Source organism: Psittacula echo (assembly GCF_963264785.1).
Source record: "Psittacula echo genome assembly, chromosome: 5".
Taxonomy (NCBI): Eukaryota; Metazoa; Chordata; class Aves; order Psittaciformes; family Psittacidae; genus Psittacula; species Psittacula echo.
Window position 1 is genome coordinate 33,711,511 of NC_137739.1, and position 25,436 is coordinate 33,736,946.

The 25,436-nt window shown below is 35.1% G+C and overlaps 1 protein-coding gene across 2 annotated transcripts in view; it reads right to left on the reverse strand.

The window, feature by feature from the left end:
- SOX6 (SRY-box transcription factor 6) overlaps positions 1-25,436 on the reverse strand; it is a 248,787-nt gene that overhangs the window by 38,243 nt on the left and 185,108 nt on the right. For both annotated transcript variants that reach the window (XM_080619786.1, XM_080619787.1), the window contains one exon: positions 23,967-24,157. In XM_080619786.1, coding sequence (XP_080475912.1) covers positions 23,967-24,157 — 191 coding nt within the window. The remainder of the gene's footprint in view (positions 1-23,966; positions 24,158-25,436) is intronic.

Below are 25,436 nucleotides of genomic sequence, written 5' to 3' on the forward strand. Positions count from 1 at the left end.
CATGAAATACAACAAATTCATATGAAATTTATTATTAGAGAGGAAAAGTGTCCCACTAGGCTCCAGTCCTTTCTTTATGGGATTTGTCTTTGTGTCCATCTTGAATTCATTCTGAAGAGAATAGTCACTTGCACTAGAAATCCTTTAAAGGTATACCCTTTTCCTAATATGTGCAAGGACTGAGAGGAAAATTGACTCTGTACATAATAATTCTATATGAACAAAAGAAGATGTACCTTCATTAAAAGTAAATGGCTATACATGTCTGCAATAACAACTATGTTCCCTACACGTGTATTAAATTTGCACACATGTACATTGACTACTGGATATATTACTACCTCCCTAATCTACATTATCAGAAAATTTCAATGAGTTTGTAATAAAGTGCAGGTATTTGCCTTTTTTTTTTTTTTTTTATATAGTGAAAGAACATTATAGACTTCTCTTTTGAACTGATTTTTTTTTTTTTTTTTTTTGTGCTGGCTACAGAGCTTATACTGTATATTCACATTAAGTTTTCCCATTTAAATTTCAGAAAAAAGGTTTAAGACATGACACTGACAACCCTTTCTCATTACTAGATCAACACAGTCAATTGGAGTTTGTGCTAGAAAACTGAAAGCTCTATCCAGCATGATTCAGATCCTTTGTACTTTTCATATGTTGAACACACAGTAAAAGTAATCACTTCTTTAAAATGAGAAAAAGAAGAGCAAAAAGATTCTTCTTAGCAGCCACATCTTAATTTTCCATTCTGTGATATGATTAGGCACTTATTTATGCATTGTCAGTCACAAACATGCAGAAAACGTAAAAGTTATTGAAAAAATTAAAGTCTGCTCAACTGTCTTGCAGGACTGTTGGTTCTCTAAGTGCTTTGAAATTATGATGTATGAGGTAGATGTTGCATATTAAATAAAGATATTTAAATTATAAAGGCCCCGTTAGTGAGAGCTGATGAATGTTAAACGTTATGAGCCACAAGGCTGTGGCATCCATCATATTCACATATTATCACAGTCAGTGATGGAGCAGACCCAGTGATGACAGATAGACTGCTAGATAGTTATCCCTTATTTTCCAGAGTCGCCAAGCAAGCCTTTCAACCCCTTTGGCATTATTTTTAGCTTTGCATTAAATTAGCAACTTTTCCGTCACGTTCTGGCAGAAAGTATCGATTCTTTCTTCACATGTGGAAGGTAAAAGAATGATTTAGTGAAGCAAGGAGTAAAGGAAAAGGAAGCAGTAGCCTCTACTTCTGAAAAGGCTTCAAACTTCAAATGACTAGAAACAAATATAAAATTGTGATCTTGTGAAAGAACAGCAATGAAACAGTAAGCACACAATAACGGCTTTTCTCTGCACTTAGATAAAAGCTGAATTTTTGATGTGCACAGTATATTTTCATAAAATTTTATATACTATGTTTTATACACTTATTGGCTATTCCATTATAATGTGTGTGCTAACAGTAAAATTGCTCTTAAATTTATGTGTGTTATTTATATGTTCTCATGTAACAATGCTTTTTGTTGTAAAAAATATTCTGTTTATTAATGTAACTTTACAACCACTGCATCCAAGATCCGTGGTAAATTAATGACATTTTTATTATTTTATAGTGTCATTAAATTTTTACTGATCACTCCATCAAACAGAAGCAATAAAGGCCATAATGTAAACTGGGACACTTAGATCAGGGGAGCAGAAAGGCATTCCATATAGTCAGAAGTAAACGGCTTGCTATAAATGATATTTATACCATCTTTAAGGATATGAGAATACTTGGACAAGTTTGGTAAAACTGTTTCTGTAGTAATGTGGATTGTGTACTTAAATAACAGTTTACTTGCCAGCAAAACAATTTTTTTTCAAACCATATGTGAGAAGATGACTGATCGCATCCATCTCTTGAAAAATAACATACGAAATGTAATAATACACTGGGCACCCCTTCCTTCTGGATTACCAAGACTGATCTGACTATACCCATGCCTCAAATTATTTCAACATGCTTTCTTTTTCCACATCTGAAATGTATGCTTAGTCTGAAATGGAAAATGTCATGAACGCTGATCGTTGTGTGAAAGATTGAAAATATATATATTTTTTTCAAACAAATACTTTTTATTTAAGTAGACATGCTTGGATAATGATGTAATACCCTTTATTTCAGTAGTCTAGCATGGAAGCAGTTACCAACATCAATTTAAAGACGCAGTTTCTAGAAACTGAATTAATACAGGTCATTCACAGAAGCCACAGAACATATTACAGAAGGGATATTATTTCTTCTGAGGACAGTTCTTTAGTTAGAATGACTACAAATAATTACTGCATGTTGTCTTCACATATAAATGTATTTCAATTGAATTATTCAATACTAAATGTTCTAGTAGCTTATTTGCTAATCATGATCTATTCCCTTCACGTACCATGGACAGTAAACAACAGGAAAGCAACTTAGTATATTCAAAATGTAAAAAGGACATTTTCAGTAGAACACAGAAAATTATTCCCAGTTTGAACCAGGAGGAATCACAAAACCTTTTTTTTTTTTTTTTCCCCTGGAAAGTCAAGATACAAAGATCCCAAGCTTTTCACTTCTCACTACTTTTAAATGGCTAGGACTGAAAAGTTAAATTACCCTCCACTTAGAATCTTTTGCAACATCTTGTCACACAAGGGATAATTACAAATTGACTTTCAGCCTTATCTCTGGATATTTTAGTTATTACGGGTGGGCAGTTTAAACATTAACCTTATTACAGCAATGTCAGTCATCCTAGTGCTGTGCAGGCATGCAACTGCTGGAATTCTCTGGATGGTAAAGTAGGTAAACACAATAGTGGCATTATTGTTACAATTAAAATGAAGGCCTTTGGTTTTACAGAACTGTGGTGAATATCTAGAACTTGTTTTCAACATCACAGCAGCAGGAGCTGCTCCAAGAAACTGGAGAAATGGTTAGCAAAGTAGGCAAACTTATTGTAGGAATGCCAATACTGTAAGATACTGCAAAACACAAAGTGTATCTTTTCCAATCACTGCATGAATCAAGGAAATGCTGAGTTCTATGAGTGTTGACACAATTTGACCTTACTTTATTTTTTATTTAAGTGAAATACCTGAATTTAATGATCTCAGGAACCAGTGAATTTGAACCTGAATTCAGGGACAGTGAATTTTCACCCTATATACTGCTGGTTTCAGTTTTTGAAGGCCCCTATGTTGTAAATAAACTGTTCTAGTACTATCTTAGTATGTATGCTGAACATACAGCATAGACTAGTATCCCTGCCACAGACTACACATTTGTGTTACATTACAGTGCCACAAAGGAAAGAGCTTGCTTGAAAAGATGTGGGGAGAGAGAAGCCATTAGGTCCTCTTTTAAATATATTCATCTTTAAACATAACTGGAAAGTAAGAGGCTAAAAGCAGATAACAGGGCATTTACTCTAAAATTTCTTTGCCTGATTGGCAAGCCTCAGCTGGCTTCCACGTGACAATGGAACATATGCAAGACCATCATAAGCAGAAAATACTCCCAAGTGGCTCAGTAATAGAATGACATAGTGATTGTCATGATATGGGACTTTCTTCTTTTCAGTCAAAATTGAGAATTGCAATTTCATCAAAATTTAAAGTGTCTAGAAAAAGGAGTGTGAAACTGGAGTGTGAAAGGCAAAAATTTCATCAAATAAATAACTGTAAACCCAGACAGCCTAATTGTAAACACTCTTTTTAGCTAATTATTTTGGAAGTCTGATTTTAAGGATTAAAATTCTTAGAACCTCTGTTTAGTATAAGCAGTATCCATCTTGATCTCTGAACTCAAATAAGAAGGATTTAGATGAATTCCCTGATTATTTGGAACATTCAGCACATGCTAAAAAGCTAATATACTTCAGCAAATTGAAACTTGACTTTGAAAAGAAGTGTACGAATTAAAAAAAAAATAAAAAATAAAAGCTAAAAAAGAACAGATAGCAAATGTTTCCACCTAAGTAGGATACATACCCATAACTATTGCCACACTTACAGGCACTTCTAAACTATGGATCTGCCCTGGTTAGATTACTTTCAACAGGATTACTGCACTTACTGAGCCCCCTTAACCAAATGCTTTCTGTCTTTGTTCATATGGTTTTAATATGGTTTTAACCAATTGCAAGGTTATTTATAAGTTTGCAACTCCCCAGTAGTTAGAGTTATGAAGCGTTCAGACTTAAGCATATCCAGTTGTGTGGTAACCCAACTACTGCTTTCATGCGGTTTCCAACTTTTTATTCATGCACAAAGGCATGATGCATGGCAGTATCTGAGAACTTTCTTATTAACTCTTTGTTTCAGCAGCAAATTCATACAGCAATCTACAGTAAAATTACACATCAGTTAAAAGGTAAAGATTAAAGAAAATTAAAAAAATCATACTGTGATTGGAATTCCACTGTGTGTGGAATTCCACCTTAGACTGTTGAGAAGTCATCAGTCCTGGAAAAACAAAGGGATAATCAATTAAATTAACAGCTGGTAAATGAAAAGCAAACAAAAGGAGTTACTACTTTACACTGTGCATAATATGGCTGTAGAATTCACTAGAGGTCAGAAAGAGTCCAAAGCTTGGGCTGTCACTTGTTTTTAAAAGAGCTGGATAATTTTATGACTGTTAACAACATCTGTAGTTACACATGCTAAGATAATCAAATCTCATGTTCCAGAGTGTAAGCTGTCCAACTGTTGGGGTCAAAGAGAAATTCCCTTGTTCTCTTTGCTGCTCCCTTCCTTCTGACCAGCGTCCACAGATGATTAAATGGGAGCCTTCTAAGGAAGAGAAGTTAATTTTCTTTCACAACACTAGGTATTGCTCACTAGATTTAAGGGAGAACTGGTAAATGGTATAGCTTTAAATGGTTGTAAAAACCATTTAAAAATGCATTTTCTTTTAACTAAATACATACATGTGCATTTTTGTGAGAGACAAAAAAAAGCATGAGTTACAATTTACATACACTTCAACTAGGAAATAGCCGGACTGTTTGTTGGTTTGTTTTGTTTTGTTTTTCTGTACTTTAAACTGACTAATGGAAGAAATTCAATAGCTACTCCTGGACCTTCAGAATGGTCATTCAAATTTCTAACATTTGAGTTACAAGAATAAAACCATTGAGACGTTGCAAACAAATGAGGTTTTTTTCCTAGCAGACTAAATACTATGGAGGAGTAATAATATACATTTTGCTATATTTCCATTTAATTCAGCAGCCAGTTGGACCTTGTCAGTTATGGCCTCATTTTCACTAAGTAAAAATGTCTCCATTTAAAAATGGAGACATTGAAATGCGATAAAAGTGTACAAAAATACTTTTACCAAATTCATACAATGCCATTATTCTGTACGTGTATCTGCATGCTACCCCAACCTTTCCAGTTTGAGACAAAATTTCATTAAGAGTATTGTCATGCATTAGGATCAGAACAGAATTTAGAAGATCAGAGATCTGGCTACTAGCCTCAAAACTGTGAATCTCCTTTTCTCTTAATCATCTAGTAATATATTCCAGGCTGAAAACACAGCTTTAGCAAGAAGCCACAGCAGTATAACAACCAGCAAAACTATTCTAGGTTCAGCACAACAATTTTTTTTTTGGAATGGAAAAAAAAAAAGGCAGAAAAGAAGTCACCAATTTAAATTTTAGTGTGGTGTTCTGCAAACCTCAACAGCACAAAGCAAATTCAGCTGCCCTCCACAGAAAGTTGAGAAAAGAGAGAACTTACTTAAAAGAATCCCGAACACACACGGAGATGTACACACATGCCACTGGTCAAACATCTTGAGAAGCAATATTATGTTCTTATATAAACAATACGGAAAATGTAAGTGCATGCAAACAGACATATATACATGTTTAATTTGAAACCTATAAAAGCTAAGAGAAAAACAAATTGTATTCTCATAGCTACTGCTATCATTTCAACTCTGCCTTATGACAGGCACATGGCAGATTTTGTGACATGATCAAATAATACTGGAAAAAGCTGTGAGAAAAATGAACTACATGAAGCAATAATCAACAAATAGTAATAAATGCACTTTTCTTACTCTACATGTGGGTAGTAGTTATAAAGGTTTAAAAGCAAATATTTCAAATATTCTGTTTGCAAGTATTTTTGCAATTAAAGAGCTAAACATCAGGGAAAATACGAATCTGAGTTTGGTGCATTTTATTACAGCACTTTTTTAACATGAATAGTGCTGTGTACTGTAAGTATAGATTCCAGTAGCTCCATTAGGGTAAATCCTCCAGGGCTTTGGAAGTACAGACATCTAACCCAGATACTCTGAATGAGTCACTGAAGGTACCAACCCCCTTTTTTTTTTTATCTCTATAAGCAATGCAGGCCTCTAGACAAGGCTGTTCCATCTCACTTTCAGGAAGACACCTGAAGTAGTTTGAATTGGTGATGCAAAAGAGACTTGGGCTTAAATGTTCATATAGAATGATGTTCATAGAATTAGAAATGCAATCAAGGCTGTTACAAAATCCCACCAAATGCTACTGTTTTCAAGTATATGCCTTGCCTTGTGCTGGATGTAAACATATAATTGCATACCATGCATATAAAGATTAAGTAGGCTTTTTTCTGTATTTACCAAGCTGATTTTCTTTCTTGGTAGCATTTTAAGTATACTGTTCAAGGTTGCATTTTATGATTGCTGTTATATATTGCTCTGTTTATGCTCAGGCCTTTTTTGTTATATTCAGAGAGAAAAGAAACATATCACTAAGGATTAAGGATGGGTGACAATGGAACAATGATAATAACATCATTATGCAGTGTTTTGTCTCTTGTACCCCCATCACTGCCATGTTTTTCTCTGATTATTTCAGCCTCAGGAAAATGTGCTGCTTACTATTTATGTCAGAAAGGCAAGATTACTGTTTCCATGATTACAATATCAGGTACGATGTACATACTGCTTGTGATAATATAGATGTACCGCTCAACTAGTTCCTGTCTTTAATCTTCTTTCAACAGTAAAAAAAAACCCAAACCAAAACCAAAACAAAAGCAGTAAATTGCAAATTCTTGCAGCCTCATGTAGGCCTAAATCTTGTAAGGTGCTGACTACTTTCACTCCAGTCTAACAGAGGCCTCAAGGACATAGACAGTCATTACTTAACTCCAGGGGAATACTTATGCACTTAAGAATGCAGTAATGCCCTTCACTGAATCAGGGCCAAAGCATGTAGTTCTCATATGTTTACACTGAATCAGAGAATAAAAATTAAACAAAAAACTTCTTTCCAGGCTGAAAAAGATGCTTTCTCCTTCTTATTGATTACTCCTTTTTTCCTTTGAGGCAGGTAGGTTGAAGGCCTTCTGGTTTGAAGAAGAATTATTCTTGTTTAGGAATAAACCAATACAAAGTCAAGAACACCGTCCCTTGCATTGTTAATGCAAGGACAAAACTTTGCATTAACAATGTCCTAGCTGGAGGCAAAGAAACAACTCCCTAAAAATGAAATTGCTATGTTACTCATTTTTCTAATGCAATAAGAGCTAAATTGCTTATACTTTATGTTTTTAAAATTTGTACTCAAGGACAAAGCAGCCCAAACTGGATTCATGAACACTATAAATTCATCAAAACAAACAAACAAAAAGCAATACAATAAGGGTTCAATTTGCTCCAACATGCAAACACAGGTAAATAGGTACTTCCTGGAAACTGGGAGAGATTTACATGTCTTGGAAGGAGTAAGTCTTAATGCAGGAAATACGAATCAAAATAATGCAAAAAAGGGAGTACTTTAAAACATAACTGAAGGCTATGCATTTTTTTCGTGCAGAATCTGGGAACCCTTATACCTGAAACCATCTTAAATGCAAAATGAATACCTATGGGCTGAAAAATTTATGTGGTTTTACTGCTGCAATATACAAAGACAAAACTGCTAGCCATCTATAGCTAATGCTACTGGCAAAAATCCATTCTCTAGCTTTTCATTTAAAGTGGAATGATTTTATAAATGTTGTTTTGTTTTTATCATGAAAAGCTTGTTTCAAGTTTCCCACATAAGATATCCATTAAAGTACTTTTCAGCTCAATGCAACAATGACAGTTTAGAAAATGCTTTTATACCTTAACAACCAATCTTGAATGGGAGTTTCAAAAGTAGTGGTTTCACTCACAGAGCATATTAGCCACTTATGTCCCACTTAAGACCTATTTTTGACCTCATCTTCAGCATAAGCATAGACTGGGTCCTACTACCTTTCTCTGCATTTAAAAAGAAGTTTTTCTTTCTTTTTTGCTATCCTTTTTCATCTGCTCTAGATGACATATATGGAAAAGTTCATGTGATTCACTGAAGGAATATTCCAGCACCTCATTCCAGTGGAAGACTTTTGCTGCTCTGTGGACAATCTATGAATAAGAGGGAATTTTCTGTCTCATACCTTCCTCACTCCTTTGTATACTTGTCCACTTTATAACCATGATCATATTTTCTAGCTATGTCTTACAGAAAAGAGAATAATCATGTCTTGGGGAAGCAATCGGTATTTTTGAGCTTTTTACTATTATATATGTAGACAATTGTAATACCTACCACTGCACATAGTAGTACTCAAATAATTGCAAAAAGGAGGTTGGTAACTGTATCTCCAGGCACAGAGAGGGGAAATTATTATCTTCTGGTTACCCAGAAAGTCAATGATTAAGCTGAGAACTGAACCCAGGATTTCTGAACATTAGGCCAGTCCACTGGCTGTTATGCCACACTGCCTCTGCCGTAAATCTGTTTGACGGATTTTTCAGTCATGGAACATTAAAGCTCTTGCCTGATTAATATGTTTAAAGAAAACAGTACAAACAAAAGCAAATGTAACACTTAAATTATCTGAGACATACTGCTTTGATGTCACACTTGGATAAAGGATTTCCTACTGGAGACCTATGTACAGTTATATATACTGAAAAATATTTTAGCCAGTACCAGTAGCTGGCATAATGATATCTATTTCTGTCTGAAAAGGGAACATAATCAGTTTTAGTTGGCTAAGTACAATCTGAGCCAACTTTTATATTATGACCAAAAGCTTGGCACTGCAGTAGCAGTGGCAAGTAGCAGAAAATTGCTTACAGTGTTATTTGCCAGATTACTTGAACGATTTACATTGGGTTTTCAAGAAAGTTTGAAGTATTAAGAACTTAAGATTTGGAAAAGCTTTGGACTATGGATTTTTGTTCCTAGTTGCAATAAGATACACAGGAGAGAGTTATGATACAGTACGACTGACTAGATGAAGCATTTTTTAATATAAGCCACCTGAAACATTTAGGAACAGTTTGGTTTGAACTGCTAAGATATTTTTTTTGAATTGAAGATTTGGAGAGCCAATTGATTTAGAATAAATGCTCAAGCTTTCAATCTACTTGTTTAAGATTCATGTTGACATTGTACTAAATATGGCCATACAGTTTGTATTCCAGATAAACTGATCTGACTACAAGCCTCACTCTTTAGTATGATTCTTACTCCTAGATAAATCAATATTTAATATCTCCTGCAACAGCCCTAGTAGATAATTTTAAACCTCTTCTCCATCCCATTAAGTTACCTTTAAAAATTCTTTATACAAGGCTTCACAGATGACTTCTGAAAAATTAGTTTAAGAAAAGCAGCCTGAAATTCATTAATTCAGATGGAAAGGGTTTTTTAATCTTGCTTCATTGTGCTGATCTTTAAATCCATCTCTGTTCAGCTAATTCTCCTGCTCAGCTAATTTGTAGAATAAATAAATACTTCTTGTATATCTGTAACACAGATTTAAAACATAGAGAAAAATACCCTTCTACTGCTTGCTATATGGTACAAGATATCTCTGGGGTGTGGAGTTTTGCAAAAACAGGCTGTCCGCACCCCTCCCTGACTCCCTTAGCGGGTGGGTACTCTGCATCATCAGATACTAACCTCCACCCAGCTCCAATCCTGCTACCACATCAGCTAAAAGAAACAGTGATAAGCAGCAGTATGTCAGACTCAGGCATCAAGCACATCACAGCCTCCATTTTGAATGTTAAAATCTACAGTCCAACCTGGTGGAGCAGCCAAAAAGGAAGAAAAACATCTCTTCCACATCCCTCAAACATCTCCTATGGCTAAGGTCCCCAGTGGGATAAAAGTCTCTGATATTAGAAGAATGCAAACAGCAAGGCTTAGGTTTGCTGCTTCTTAGGGTTTAGAAAGAGAGATGTAAGAAGAATTTCAAATTATTATATATTAGGAGAACTGAAAGGGATGATGCCAAAAGGTAGGAAAGAACTATATAGTCTGGAGCTACCTGGCTGTATTTCCAACATGCAAACTATAGGATCTTTATATTACTATCTTTGCTTTCCTTTATATTACTGTCTTTACTTTCCTTTACTCTCATTTCCTACTCTGAGTTACACTCAAAGTGCAGTTTCACTGCATGTAGCAGTGAAGCTCTGTCCCATTGCTCACCTTCCAACCAACTGGTTCCCAACACAAACAGTCCACAATCCTTTAGATCTTCTGATTCAGCTATTTTTGGGGTCAGGTTGAAAACTCGGTGAGTTTTCACTCACTGGAGTTTATTAATAAAAGGGGAGGGGGTCTTTTTGTTTTCAAAGCCATGTTTTGCCACTTGTAAAGCACAGTTGCTCAAATAGTTATGTCCTTCAGGGGCAAGTGAGCTGCAGATCGAGTTGCCAAGAACCTTTTTGCACTGGAGAGGCAGTGTATAGAACCTAGATAGTGCTTGCTTTTCAAATCTGTTAAAGATCTTCATCTCAGGAACTATATCTGCTTTGGTTTGATTTAAAGCACAGCCTAAAAGGGTCTAATCCTAAATGAGCTCTGTTATCACTAATAAAATAGAAATATTAAAAAATTAATGTGACTGATTAACTGACAATGCAGTTTTCAATTTTATTTCTATCCCTTTGTTACTCCAAGCAATCAAAAACATGACAAATTGTGTATTTTGCTTATGGAAATGTTCCGTGTTTAGCTTTGTTGTGAACTCAAACCCAAGGCAGATTTGGCAACACGAATGCAGTTGTACAGAGAACATATCCATTATATAGCAAAAAAATACATTAAATAATATTCACTTTTCACCATGTAAGATGTTAGTGGGAATTCTACTGTGGGAATCAGTGCTATTCTATTAATTAATTAAGATGTGGTATACAACAGGAATATGAGGACGATGTTTTCATGAGACACTAGGAGAGTCCTAGCAAAAACACAGTGAGGGTAAGCAGCAGGGAAGAGCAGCAGCAGGGAGAAAAGGAAAGGAGACCCAAGCTAACATCATTGCAAACATTGCAAGACAGTTTCCTGCTCTCTCATGATAAGAGAAGGATATAGACTTCCACTACCTAAACCATAGTCTGCACTACATTCAGAGCATTCCTAATACAACAGAAGTGGAATCTCAGAACAGTTTAAGGATGCATAAGTAATGTGGGTGCTGATTCAGAGAGGCACATGTGCCTCCCTAACATAGCAAATGCCTTACCTTAGGAGAACTTCAGTGGGGTCATAAATAGGAAATTGAGTGCTCCTTTTTCCTTTTTAACTGGATTCCTTATGTTCCCATAACATATATTCTGAGGTAGATACAGTAACATGGCATGGATAAAGGGAAATCACTTGATAAACCAAGGAAGTAGTACACATCATCTCCTTCCTTTATAGGATAACACACACTACAGATTTCCCATACTTCTGCCTGTCTGTCTGTGGTAATGAGTATATACTGATAAACTATGGATGGTTTTTGCACTGAATGGTTTGGAAATTCTGTATAGCAGAGCATGCTATTTAGTGCAGCAAACTGATAGGTATCCCAGTCTATATATTGTCAGTCTGTAACTGAATATTAACTCAACACGTCCTTAGCCAAGAACGAGAAGAAATAAACCTTGGGTGAAAGCGTGAGAGCAAACTTTGGAGGAAAATATCTTTCTTGTATTTATAAGTTTTGGGTTATTTCTGAAAGGAAACAAAGATTTAACACACACTTCATCAATGAGACATTTGGCATGATGTAGTATGATCTGTTGTGTGATACTGAAGAATAAAACACAGGAGTTATGCAAAGGTCATGCAGGCAAACCTTTGATAAAGGGGAATCCCTTCTAAGGAAGAGTGTAGCCATTCAACCTAATCTTATTCATGAGTATTCAAAGAGTTTCAGTGGCATGAGGCAAGGAACAGAATTCTGACAAGGAGCTGTCAGCTGAATGTTTTGGCAGTCTGCTGAACCCTTGACAGACCAAGAAGTTTTACAGTGCATGATGTGTTGGTGAATCACTTTGTGTACAGTTCTAATACAAATTCTCCCAGTGATGGCTTCTATTTGTACTGGCATCCAAAATATAGCAGAGTGTTCCTGCACTTTAAAAATGCAAGGGAAGAGGCATGTAAAAGTAAGATGCACTAAGCAAGAATTTGTATTAATATAAAGATAGCTCATGTGAATAGGAGCCATATAATGAAATAGCAACTCAGCAATCGAACTCAAGGGTGCAAAGAAAATGGCAGTGTGATAAGAATGCATCCGCTGCCTGCTATTTCAAGAAGCCTTTGGCAAGATAACAGTAAAGGCATGAACCTAGCTACTGATCAACATGAGTCTGACACTAAACCACAAGTGTTCATTTCTCTTACTGGCTGTTTAATAAATTGCTTTGGAACGGGTGGAGGTGAAGAGATCTTTCCAAAACCTTGTCTCACTGTTCTCCCTCAGTTAATGAATGTCAGCAAGTGGAAGAGAACAGAAACTTGATATGTTTTTCCAGCCTTTCTTATAGAAGCATTTGCAACATGTTAGAGGCCACAGGCATAAAAGTGAAATACTGGGAAATTAATGTTGTCTGTAGATTTTCAGGGTGTAAGCTGGGCATTTTCAACTTGTGGGTTAGGCATACTTTAGGTTTTAAAATAGTGTTATAACAGCTTATTATGACTTGAACATGATTTTAGTACGAGTAATCGGATGTTGAATATCATTTATTACCCTGTTACACATTTCCAATTGAGATAGACCTGTTTATGGAGTTAGTATTATGTGAGTAGACATGCTCAAGCTATGTGCAGTGAAAAATTTATCCAACAAGTATATTCTTTCTTATCTTTTCAAAGTAACCCTGGGGGATCAGCAATTTCTACACATGTATGAGTAACGTGTCAGTGTTCTAATAATGTAACTTTTGAGTTATGTATGAACTATGCACTTAAATTCTCAGTAGTTTGCTGCTTCTGGTTTATGCTGTAGTTGGTCACCTAATACAAATTATATTGTTTTCAATGCCTGACTCAATGATAAGTATTGCAACATTGCCTTGTATTACCTGAAAATAAAGCAACTGGGAATTCTCTCAGCCAGAAGACGTCCTAGGTAGTGGAAAGCCTTTACTTCTATCTATGAACTCCTGCATCCATTAGCTTTAATACCACAGAAAAAAACAAGGAGCCTGCCTCTGGCATACCAATGGTGCGAGAAAGATGGCAGTGCTAAAGTATAGTGCAGCAAGGCCTGCAGGATTCCTAGATTAAATTGCTGCGAGTTCACAGAGTTGCTGTAAGGATCTATAATTACCATTGACACTGTCAGGGGCTGAAAGATCTCCCTGATATTGCATTTCTCATTTGGTCAGCATGGAGCTTGAAGTGGGTGCTGTATCGAAGCCTGTATTTTTTATGAACAGGAGGTGAGCAATTTACGCATAAACAGGAAATGCGTAATTGTGCACAAATATCCATGTGCAAATACATGCATAGAAATAAAGATCCATTTGCATGAATATTTGTGAAAAGAAAACAAAGAAAGGAATAAGCATGGTCAAACTCCATTAATCTGATTTCAAACAAACATTTGCAAACACCATTTTGCATTATTTATTGGTGTCTTTTCATGAAATAAAGGAAGACAATTTTACCTGCTAGCATGCTTATTTTTTTGTTTGAACCAAAACAGTTAAGACAGCACAAAGTAGGATATAATGCACAAACAGGCAGCTGAGTAAATATCCTTCAACAACAGGGAATGTATTTCAGTTTATCCTACCTATTGATACTTGAGAAACAGGAGATATTTTTAATTTTAGAAAGCAATGAATTATCAGAGAAAGTAATCCCAATTTACCCTTACTATACTTAATATACTGCAGTTAAGAGACTTATATTAGTGCAATGCATTTGGTATGATGAATATACTTAGAAGAATACACAGAACTGAGAAATAAATGGGTGTTACTTTTGTGGAGGTCTCTGCCTGTATCTAAGTGTGAAATAATATGCAAATGTATTCTGTAGTTCTCAGGACAATCGAAGAAGTGATACGATAGGATCATGCAACTGCCATTCTGACCCAGAATTCTATTTAGTGAATAAATTCCTGTCCTAGCAAATTTATGTTCGAACAATAATTTTCAACCTATCAGTATTGTTTTGTGGAGGAGCATAATAAAAACATGGCATACATTTTAGTATATACCTACAAAGTCTCTTGAGTAGCTCGGGAAATGTACATAAGAAGATACAATCATTATGCTGTTACAGTCATCACATCTATCCTTTATGGCATAACATCATCCTTTGGGAAAAATTATCCTTGTTGGTTTGTGCGAATATTTCATCATTCACTATTGGGACTCATTTTAATCTAATTCTTTCCTTTGGGATTTCCTGTTGCTCCAAGATTTAAGGGAGAAGACCAAAGTAGGGCAAAGCTTTTATCCTTTTCAGAGGAAATACCCCATGTGAGACAATAAGCAGTATATTTGGCACTTTTTTTTGAGCTGGAAAGGCAATAGAAGAAAGGACCCAAATCCCCTTTATTATTATTAATAATTATCATCATCATCATCATCTTTATTAATGAGGTCTAAAACCTGCAGCTAGGCAAGCCCCTCAAGTAGACCTGGCAACAGAAATAAAAAAACATAGTTGTGTTCAGCAATCATACAAGCATACTATTAAGCGTAGTTAGTGGTAAAAGCTCTAGTATCCAACACTCCAATGTAAAAATAGCTATTAATACCAAAGCAGTGTGCTGGTTTCTTTCCTGAAAATAAGATTTTATTGCCAAGCACTCTTGTGATTGAACTGAAAGCATGAATAACTTTAAAACGTCACTTAATATGGGAAGTTTCTTCACTAAACAGTGTCTGTATATATTATATATGTGTTTAGAGTCATTCAAATAATAATGTTTAATATAGGGTCTTTATGTTTAGGTGCATTTTCTTTTAATTACTTACATATGTATATAATTATTGGACTCAAACTTTTCCTTTAATTTATGGTCCAATAAAGTTTCCATGAGTTATATTTTGCAAAGATTGCATATTTTTCACTTAGTTAATTTATTTTGATCATTTAATCAATAGACAAATAATTTAGATTCTATTTTAATCAGCCTGTACATAATTTGAGAGACTAAGCATTAACCACACATCTAATACATTGGAACAGAAATGCACAACTTACTAACTTTACCAAGACAATTTTGGAAAGCAAGGTAATTGAGCAAAATGCATACAAACAGAGGTCTACACAGCAAATTCTTCCATAGTTGCAAAGCTAGATCCATGGTAAGCTGGCACCAAAGCTAACTTATATGTAAATTTAGATGACCTACATATGCCAGAGATTTTGCACTGTTTCTTTTTGTCTTTCTGCTGTCAGTTCCACAGTTTCAGTGAACATGCATTTTTAATGTGTAAATTTCAAACACATTATTTGTATGGATTTCTACACATAGAATACAAAGTAAATCTGAAAAAAAATAGGTATACTGGAAGGCATGAGTATTAATATTTAGGCATAAATAGTAGTATTTGAGCAATAGCGTGTGAACAATTAAAGGCTGAATTGTATGTTATGTACAGACAGAAAGTTAGTGCTTCATGAGCAGCTTTAATATTTCTATCTATCTCTTGCATTTGAGTAACAACTTGACAAGATTTCATACCCACAGCCTTCTGCACCTGGTTCCCATTACAAACCTGGCCTTGATAATTGAGCTATGTTCTTCTACAGAGGCTAATGTTAGCAATGGTATTTTCCTCCCATAACTCTTATAAGCTGAGTACCAGTGTTATGGTTGTATTTGACCTCTCTGTGCATGTGCAGTTACAACTTCCATCACCTTCCTCACTAAACAAATACAGATCAGAAAAAACATTTATTTAAGTACAGGTACAATTTCTGAGTCTGTTTTTATTTCCTGTGATATCTACAAAAGCTAGTGATTTAGTAGAGGCTTCAGAGTTATATTAAAAATCAGTGGTTTTATTTTTTTCCTTGTGTGTTTGTAATGGAAATATTTCTCCTTAAAAGGTATAGTTGGAGATCTAGGGATTAATTTGGTTTTTCCAAGACACTCTGCTTTGAATTTAATTTCAAATTACATTTTAAAGTTCTAATTGTAAAGCATAAATTCACTGCAACACTTCTCCATGACTGAGAGATATTAAAATCATTCAGCTATTCAAAGATGCATCTAATTCCTGATCAGACCTCACAATACCAAGAAAAACAAAAAAAGACAATGTTTACTGTGGCCTACTGTGCCTGTTATCCTATAAATACACTGATTTAGAAGACCAATGCAAGCACATATGACAATGAAATTCATACAAAAGCAAAAATCATTAACAACTTGAACTTCTTGGAAAAATACTGAGGAATTCCCTGAGTGATATGCCACCTAGGAGGCCCAGTCACAACACACACAAAACACCTTGCAAAATGTTGCTTGGAAACATTCCCCGCCCCCTCCCCCCCCATTGTTATGAACTTATATTGATTTCAAGCTTTATCTTATCCTGTCATGCAATTTCAAATATTGGAAGTAGCAGCATAAACAAACAGAATTTCTCGAGCTACAAAAAAAAAGTTTGAAGTCCAGCATGTTTTCCAGTTCTAATAAAAGGGGGCAGTATTACATCACTTGAAATTCTGGATTGTCCAAATTATTGTAAAAGTGCTGGAGAAAGAGACAAAACTGCTGAATTTCACTGAAATTAGACTGTTACGTATACTCAGTGACAAATCTGCTTGTCTGCCTTGGGGTAAAATTTTCAGAGCTAGTTCACTGGGACTTAGGCTCCTGTACTGCAGCTACTTTAGAAAATTCTTACTTGAGTCACTATGTTTCTTTCAAAATTATTAAGGAAATATTACAATTGATATAAAATGAGGGAACATTTTTAATTTAGCTAGAATAAGCCCTAAGCCTAAAAAGGAAATAACAAAATTATTGCAGTTTCAATAAATATTGGAATGAAAATTTTTACATTTTTCTTTCTTTTTTTTTTTTTTTAATAAAGATTTTTCAGAATAAAATACTGGTGCCCAAATATGGGTTTAGGAAGTCTGAACACCCAATATAAAAGCAAAAAATCATTTCTTACATATGTTATGAACAACCACAAGCAGATTACTGAATTGGCCAAATTCACAGTAAGGTATAAAGGACATTTGTTTTGTAAGAATTATGAGGACTGCTTGGATTTGTATTTGAAACTTTTTCCTATTCTGGGACATTTAACTTAGACAAGTTATTTATCTGCTATAAAATGATAGAAATGTAAAGAGGTTGTCTTTATGCAACATGTCCTTCTATGTCTCAGAAACTCCCCAGGGAAAGGTTTGTCAATGACGTATATAGGAAAAACAGGTTCCCAGTTGCAGTGTCTTTGTGAAAATCAGATTCTTCATTAGACAGATGGAATACACTCCCACTGAGTTGAATAAATTTCCTATATTCTTGCAAGAAAGTGAGACCACATTAACAGTTCCTCAAGGAAATCAGTCTTCTTTTTTCTTTCTTTACAGTTCCAGATTTTCTATTATAGAATCGAAATATATGTATTTAAACTTACATTAAATTATACCTAAGTGTAAGCTATATGGGGAGCTTCCTTAAGCTGTAGTGAGGACAAAGCTGACACAATGACTATCAAGACTACCATAATAAAGGCAATAACTTTGCAAAACTAGTCATTTGCTGTTGATATTGCTATCCATTTTTTGGCCTAATAATGAGGTATTTGCCCATTAATTACAAGTAGATCTAATATTTAACCAACAGAAATAAGCATCAAATTGAAAATGCTTACAGTTTCTATTATGTCTCCCAGCAGACTCAAATGTAAGCATTGACTTTACTTACTAGTTACAAATACTCTTCTACAAGAGACTAAAGGAAAAAAGGAAGTAATAAGAAGATTTTCTTAAAAGATAAAAGCAAATGAGAATAGATCAGTCCCTGAAAATCTAAACCACTGAAAGATTTATAAAAATCCACAAGGCCCTTATGACCATTTTCTCAATTTCAGGGTGGGCATGAATACTTTCAATAAAAGGAGAAAAGATAATTGAACACAGGATGAACTGAAGTGTTTTCTTTAGTGTTTGCTTCTTGGTTTGTTTCTTTTTTAAACTGAGCTATGACTAATAAAAGGGACGCTAGTAACAAGGTGCTTCTCTTTGTGATTGCCTGAGAAATGCCCTGCACTTTCAGAAAAGACAGTGTGATTCCTGCCTCTGCAGTTGTTCTGTCTATAATAGTGAATGTATGAGAAAAAAGCTGGTAAAAAACTGCTGGCAACATAATCCAGTACTGCTTGCATTTAGAAATAGCAGTACAATGATGGAGTCATTGCAGGGCTGTAGGCTGTCAAAAGGAGATTATGCATGACTAGTAACTTTTCCTACAAAGACTTCCTGAAGTGTTTTTATCAGGCAAAGTTCGTACGCATGTGCAGTAGCTTCATATAAATGATGAAGCGTAACAGCTCCAGAGGAGTTGTTACACTCTATTGTGTCAATAATCCACATATTTAACAGTCCCTAAATACAGCAGACCGTAACACCTCCAAAGGGGTCGTTATGGCTTATCAAGTCAAATCCAAGAGCCTAAATACGGATTTGATCAATAGACTATAACATCTCCAAGGGTAAATAATATACTTTGATTTATATAAGAAATAAGAAAGGAATAAAGGCTCATTATAAAAGGTACTGAAGTACCATAATTCCCAGGAAGTAAGTGATGACTCGTCATTTATTTTGGGGTCTAACTCTGGTTTCCTACTACAAATACACAGTTGCCTCTAAATCTAAAAAAGACTGGGAATGGAATATAAACATAAAAATGTTATATTAAATTCTGCTTTCTCTCACATGCCAATGAATAAGGTTCGTGGATACGTAAATGGGGAGGTGGGGATATATCTTTGGGTCTAGCAGATATGTTGTGATTATTAATTTGGTATATGTTGTGTCTTGACTTCATGTATTTTTCTCCAATGAAATTAACATGCTTCTGTGTATAATTTTTCTATAGAGATGTTCTTAAGTGTTTTTTGTCAGTGTTTTCATGTTTTCTGCAGAAAAAAGTTAGGATTTGGTCCTTTCAAAAATAATGTCAGTTATCTTATAAATTATATAGCATTTTCGGGTTCATTTAAAGCCGTAAATCAAAGCAAATCTAGGCAATCACACTAGCTCAAAATACTAAAAGAAATACAAGTAGCTCTAGCAATGCAAATTTTGTTTAAGTACAAAAGTTCTTTTTCTTGAAAGTAAACATGGCTTGACTGGAAAAAAGTCATATCCTCAAAACAAAGCCAATTTTTGTATGATTTTACTTTTGCTTATATCACATAGAAAGAGCTCTGTAGCCTATTTTCTGGATTCTTCCTAATTCTCCCTCCTTCCCCAATGTTTGTGTTTCAGTCTGTGAAACCCCTGACACACTTCTCTTTCCTCAGTCAGAAAGTAGAAAAAGTCACCTCTGCCATTATGACTCTTTGCTTTGGGTGCACTCTACTGGTTCTGGCTCAGAGAGAGCTAATTTTAGTTACCATGGTGCTGTTTTTTGGATTTGTGACTAAAGCAGTACTGATAACACAGGGATATTTTACTTATTGCTCAACAGTGCTTCTACAGCATAAAGGATTTTATCTTTCTTATGCTGGCCTGCCAACAAGTAGGCTGGGGGTGCACAAAACTGCAGGGGGGGACACAGCCAGGCCAGCTGACCCAAAGTGCTCAAAGGGATATTCCAGCAACAAAAGTTGGGAAAGAAGGAGGAAGTAGAAATGGAGTTTTGGCATTTGTCTTCCCAAATCACTGTTACACATGCTGAAGCCCTGCTTTTCTGGAGATGGCTGGCACATCTGCCTGGAGATGCAAAGTAGTGGATGAGTTCCTTATTTTGCTTTGCTTGCATGCACTGTTTTTGCTTGACTTCTAAAACTGCCTTGTTTTCTCACAATTCTCTTCCCAATCCCACTGGAGAGGAGGAGTGAGTGAGTGAGTGAGTGAGTGAGTGAGTGAGTGAGTGGTCACATGGTGCTTACCTACATATCCTAACCCACAACAGTATGCGAACTGAAATAAGTTCATATTGTAGATGTCCACAGAAGTCAAAAGTGTAGTCTAACCTTAATGCTTTAGCAAATGACAAAGTTGGACTGTGCCAGAGAACTGCATGTTTTTGTTTTGGTCTTTCTGATGAGTGAATCTCTGTGAGCACTTTTAAAGCTTTGTAGACTTTTTTGAACAGCAGAATATGAACAGAGGCAATTTTCATTTGTGTGTCTCTAACCAAATACAAAGCTTTTTGAGATTTAAATGACACATTTTCAAAAAGGCCTAAGCCCAGGCTTTGAAGCTATGCACATAATTTTGTAAGCGCAATCATTTGCACAACAAACTGTTACCAGCTATCTGAACTTGAAGACCAGTAACTGACCAGAACTCAATAGCTTTTTTAAACCAGCTGTAGGCAATTAATTTGTCATCTTTTTCTGGTGCTGGCTTCTAGCTACTAATTTATACGAGTCTAATTACCTGAACCCAATTTCCGAAAATTTGGTCCTGAAAATATAGGGTACCGATTTGTCAAAAGAAACCAATCCAAAATCGAAATCAAGTTATCAAAGCTTCACTGGGATAAAGAGACAAACTATGCACAGTCTTCTTGGCATACAGTTACTTCAACATTACATTTTTTGAATTGATCTATCATCTCCTCCCCCATTTTGATCATCCTCCCTACCATTTTTAGAGTATAAGAAATATAACATAATGTAAATACTAAAAGGCAGAGAGTAAAGGGGGGGGGAAGTATTCTAGAATTCAGTTTGTGCAAAGGATGCTTCTGGTTTTAATGTATTTTATACTTGCTATAAAATATAAATACATTCCCTTAGTAAGTACTCATGACTGACTTAATTTTTTTATTTTCTTTAGGATAGAGAGTGGGGATATATCATCATTTAAAATGACTGATTTATATCCTATTTTTGTAAACTCTGCCTTTTCTTGCATCTACAGAGCAAAGATAACAGAACAGCATACCAAAGGTAAAACCAGAGAATGTATTACAACTTTTTTGTGCCTTAATGGTTCACTGTACAGTACATGCTCAATAAATAAACCCAGCAGGATTATATAAGGGCACTGAGAGACTTAAAAACAGATTTCCTTGCTGCTATTTTATTCTTTGGTTTTAAAATTGCAAGTACTACTATGAAAAGTCTCCCCATAAAAGATGGCATTTGAAGGGGATGTTGTTTGTATTTGTTAAAGAGTTCCAATTGACTCTCTTACATTTGCAAGTGAAAAAAAAAAAAAAAAAGAAAAAGCTTTTCCTCTGCCTGCCTGCTGTATAACCTCAGTTTGGATGCTCTACATCAATCTGTACATTGCTAGTAACGGGCATGAAAAAGAAATTTCAGATTAGTCACTGAAATATTTACTGACTCTGCTTTAAAAGGTGAAAGATGAAATAAAAACTTGTTATATCGAATACAAGACAAACATGGTACTGAAAATACTCGGGGCAGATCTGATAAATAAGTGGATGCAATTTTTATACTGATTTTTCAAAGCCAAATCAAATGCTAAGAATTCTTTTAATAGCCCTTATAGTGTATTACATATTTTTAAATGTCAAGCCACTGAAACTCATAAAATCTGTTTTTAAAAAAGCATAATTTTATAAACTCTTAATAATGATCATAGGTGTGACATTTTATGTTTATGACATGGTCTTTAGTACCCTACCTCTTAGTTAGTTAAGACAAACACTGACTTTACAATTAGAACGTTGTCAGAATATGACCTGCTTGATCAGTTATTAATTTCTTTGTTTTTTCATAGTATCAATCTGTATTAAATGAGTTTTTCAATGTTGACATTTAAACTAATGCTAGAGGAAATAAATATTTATTAGCCTCTGAATTTGACTTGTAAAAGCATTGTTAACCCTGTGTGGCAACAGTTTAACAAGTCTTTTTCATAGACACTGAGCTTTTAGCTTGTTTTGAGTACAGCAAACAACCTATCAAGCAAAAATACAAAATGTAGATTAAAAGGTATGTATCAATGTTTGATGGGTCTGTTTATAATATTCCTTTGCCTTTCTGTGCCTTGCTAAAATCCATTTACTCACCAAGTATTTCCTTGTAGGTTGAGAAAAGATCATAGTATCATTAAATTCATGGTTTAAGGTATAGGTAAGATCCTACTAAGTCTCATACTCAACCAGGCCTAAAAAATTCTTGTTAGTTTTCAGAGTATAATATAATCTTCCCTCCCCAAATATACAAAGAGCCTACCCTCTAATACACAGATATATCACAGAATTTTAATTAATGAATTATAGGCATTGAAAGCTACCAGTTTTTCACTTTTTTGTGTCTTTGGTTTTGGGTTTTTCTTTTTTTTTTTTTTTTTTGTTTTTTTTTTGTTTTTGTTTTGTTTTGGTTTTTGTTTTGTTTTGTTTTGTTGTTGTTGTTGTTGTTGTTCTTTTTTTATTTTTTTTTCCCCCAGCAAATAGTCTGAAACACTAGTTGCTTTATAGGCTAATGAATGTGTCAGTTTTCTTTTCATTCATTACTAAATTGCATCATAGCTGTTCCTATTTGCCAATGCCATAGTGATTACCAGGATAATATTTTTCCCTCTGTAGTTAACAGGAATGAGTATTGTGGTATATAACAGATTTTGTGTAAGTGGTGAAAAGTAACTTATGTGCTGTATTTTTTGAAGCATAAGCCACCTCTAAGGAAGCTAACAGAGAAGCATTCTTCATCAAAAGGCTGACTTATAGCCCAGCCAATTGCCTGATTCCATGTTCAGTACCGGTCTTACACACACAGAGACCTGTTCCTGAAGCAGATCTTGTAGACCCTGGAAAGGCCACAGAGCAGAACAACACAAAGAATTTTCCAAGATACTTCTTTGTCCACTGAGCGATCCTTAAAGTGTGTATGATAGAAACAGCTTCCTCACCTTCCAGATATGATATCCTGCTCAGTCCAATGCTGGTTGCATTCTCCCCTCACTTTCTCTCATTTACTATTATATTGTAGTGCCCCATTTCATTTTAGTGTTTGGAAACTATAGCCAAGATTCAACAAAGAACTTTGATCTCTAATTTTCCATTGAAACTCGGAGCCAAAAGCACTGTTTTGAGCCTAAATACTTGGTTGCAACTGAGTTACAGATTCAAGCACAATCAGATACATTCACTAGCATTGTAGTATTCAACCATGCTAGTATGTAACTGGCCATATTTATCAATCCAGTCATTCTCAAAAGCACAATTCAAAACCCAGTGACTACAGACAATTGTAGCTTCATCCAATTAATCTTCCACATTGTTATATGCATGCTTACAGCTTAATAATGAATGCACAGGGCTGTTTTTTTGAATGCTGTCATGTAAACGTAGAGAAGTTTGTAGCACAGTATTGTGAAGTGACAAAGTGTATTTAATGTGAAATCAGAGATGGCTAAAAGTTCTAAAAAGAAATTTTATATAGAAATAAGAAGCTATTTGCAGGGAAAAGAAGAGTGAGTAACAGACTGTGTGGTAAGGAGAGACATTACCTTTTCATTCCTGCAGTTGTTTAGACCCATGTTATTCATAGAGGGCAATTTTCCATCAACACCATGCGGCTGCTGTTGTTGCTGCTGCTCCCTCTGGATCTGCTCTCTCATTTTTCGAGCCTCCTGAATAGCTTTCATTACTGTGTCCTGGTCCCCAAATAGGGCAGGTGAATTAAGACTGGAAAGGATATCTATAAACAGAGAGATAATCACTTTATTTATCTAATTATCCAAATTAGAATCTGGGGTAAGCACTCAGCTCTCATACTGTTAAAGCTGCACCTAACTAACAAAAGGAGGAGGAGTGGCAATTGTTGTCTGTTTGAAGGCTGAATTTATCTGCAGAGTGATTGATAAGCCTGTTCTCTTCTTTTGCTGTTGTAAGTACAACCCCTGAAGTCTTAGCATAGCCTCATATGGAGGTATTTGAATATATTCATGAAGTCCAAGTTCAATGTGTGTTTAAGACGACAGTATACTGAAGCTTAAGTGGGAATCCTTTCACGTATAAATAATAATTAATAAAATAAACAAAGAAGGAGGAAAAAAAGGCTTGTTTTCTTGGCCATGTAAGTAATTTAAATTTTTCTAATTTCTTTATCAATATAACCATCACTCCAGAGATTTGGCTTTCAATTTCAGAAGCACCCACAGTGAATTTTGGGAGACAGAGCTTGTTAGTGCCCTAACTTGAGTCTAAAGCTCTAAATAAGTAGAGAAAAAATGGTTCTCTTTCCATCACTCTGCACAGAAAGAGAAACTTCTAAACATGCATCAGACTCACACAAAATATTCCTGTTGCATCTTAAAATGCATGCTATAGGTAAAGATGAGTATCTCAGATATAGCTTCTGATTTGGGAACAGAAGACAGCAATTAGCTGGTGACTGTTTGTTTTGTATTGCTGTGATGAACTTCAACTTTTCATACATGGAAGTATCCTCTATACTGCACATAGATAGATTTGTGTGTATGCATTCTAGCTAGGAAATTCTGAGCAATCAAAGTTTGTGCATGGCCTGTGCATTTGCCTGACAAGCAAATGTCTTCTATAAAAGCTTTGAATTTATTAGATTTTTGTACTTACTAACAGTCCATTATAAAAACAAGCACACACAAACAAACAGGCTAAGACTTGGAATTCTCCTGTAAAGATGAATTGCACATTCTTATGACTTCATTGAAGTTCAGCTGAGTAAAACATAGCAAACTCAACCTCAAAGGACCCTGAATTCTTTTAAAAGAAAAAAGGTTAAAATTAATGGTTTGTCATGCTTTATCCTGGGAACCAAACAGTTGACTTAATACTGTGGTCTAGATGAGCAGAGATGCAGACTGTGATGTTTCAGATGGAACTGTGGTGTTTTCTGTTTAAATGAGGTGCCCCTCTCCAAAATAAAAGCAACATATTAGACAACAAGCATTGTCCTTGCTTGGTAAAATTTCCAATGTTGTGAACAGATCCAGCAT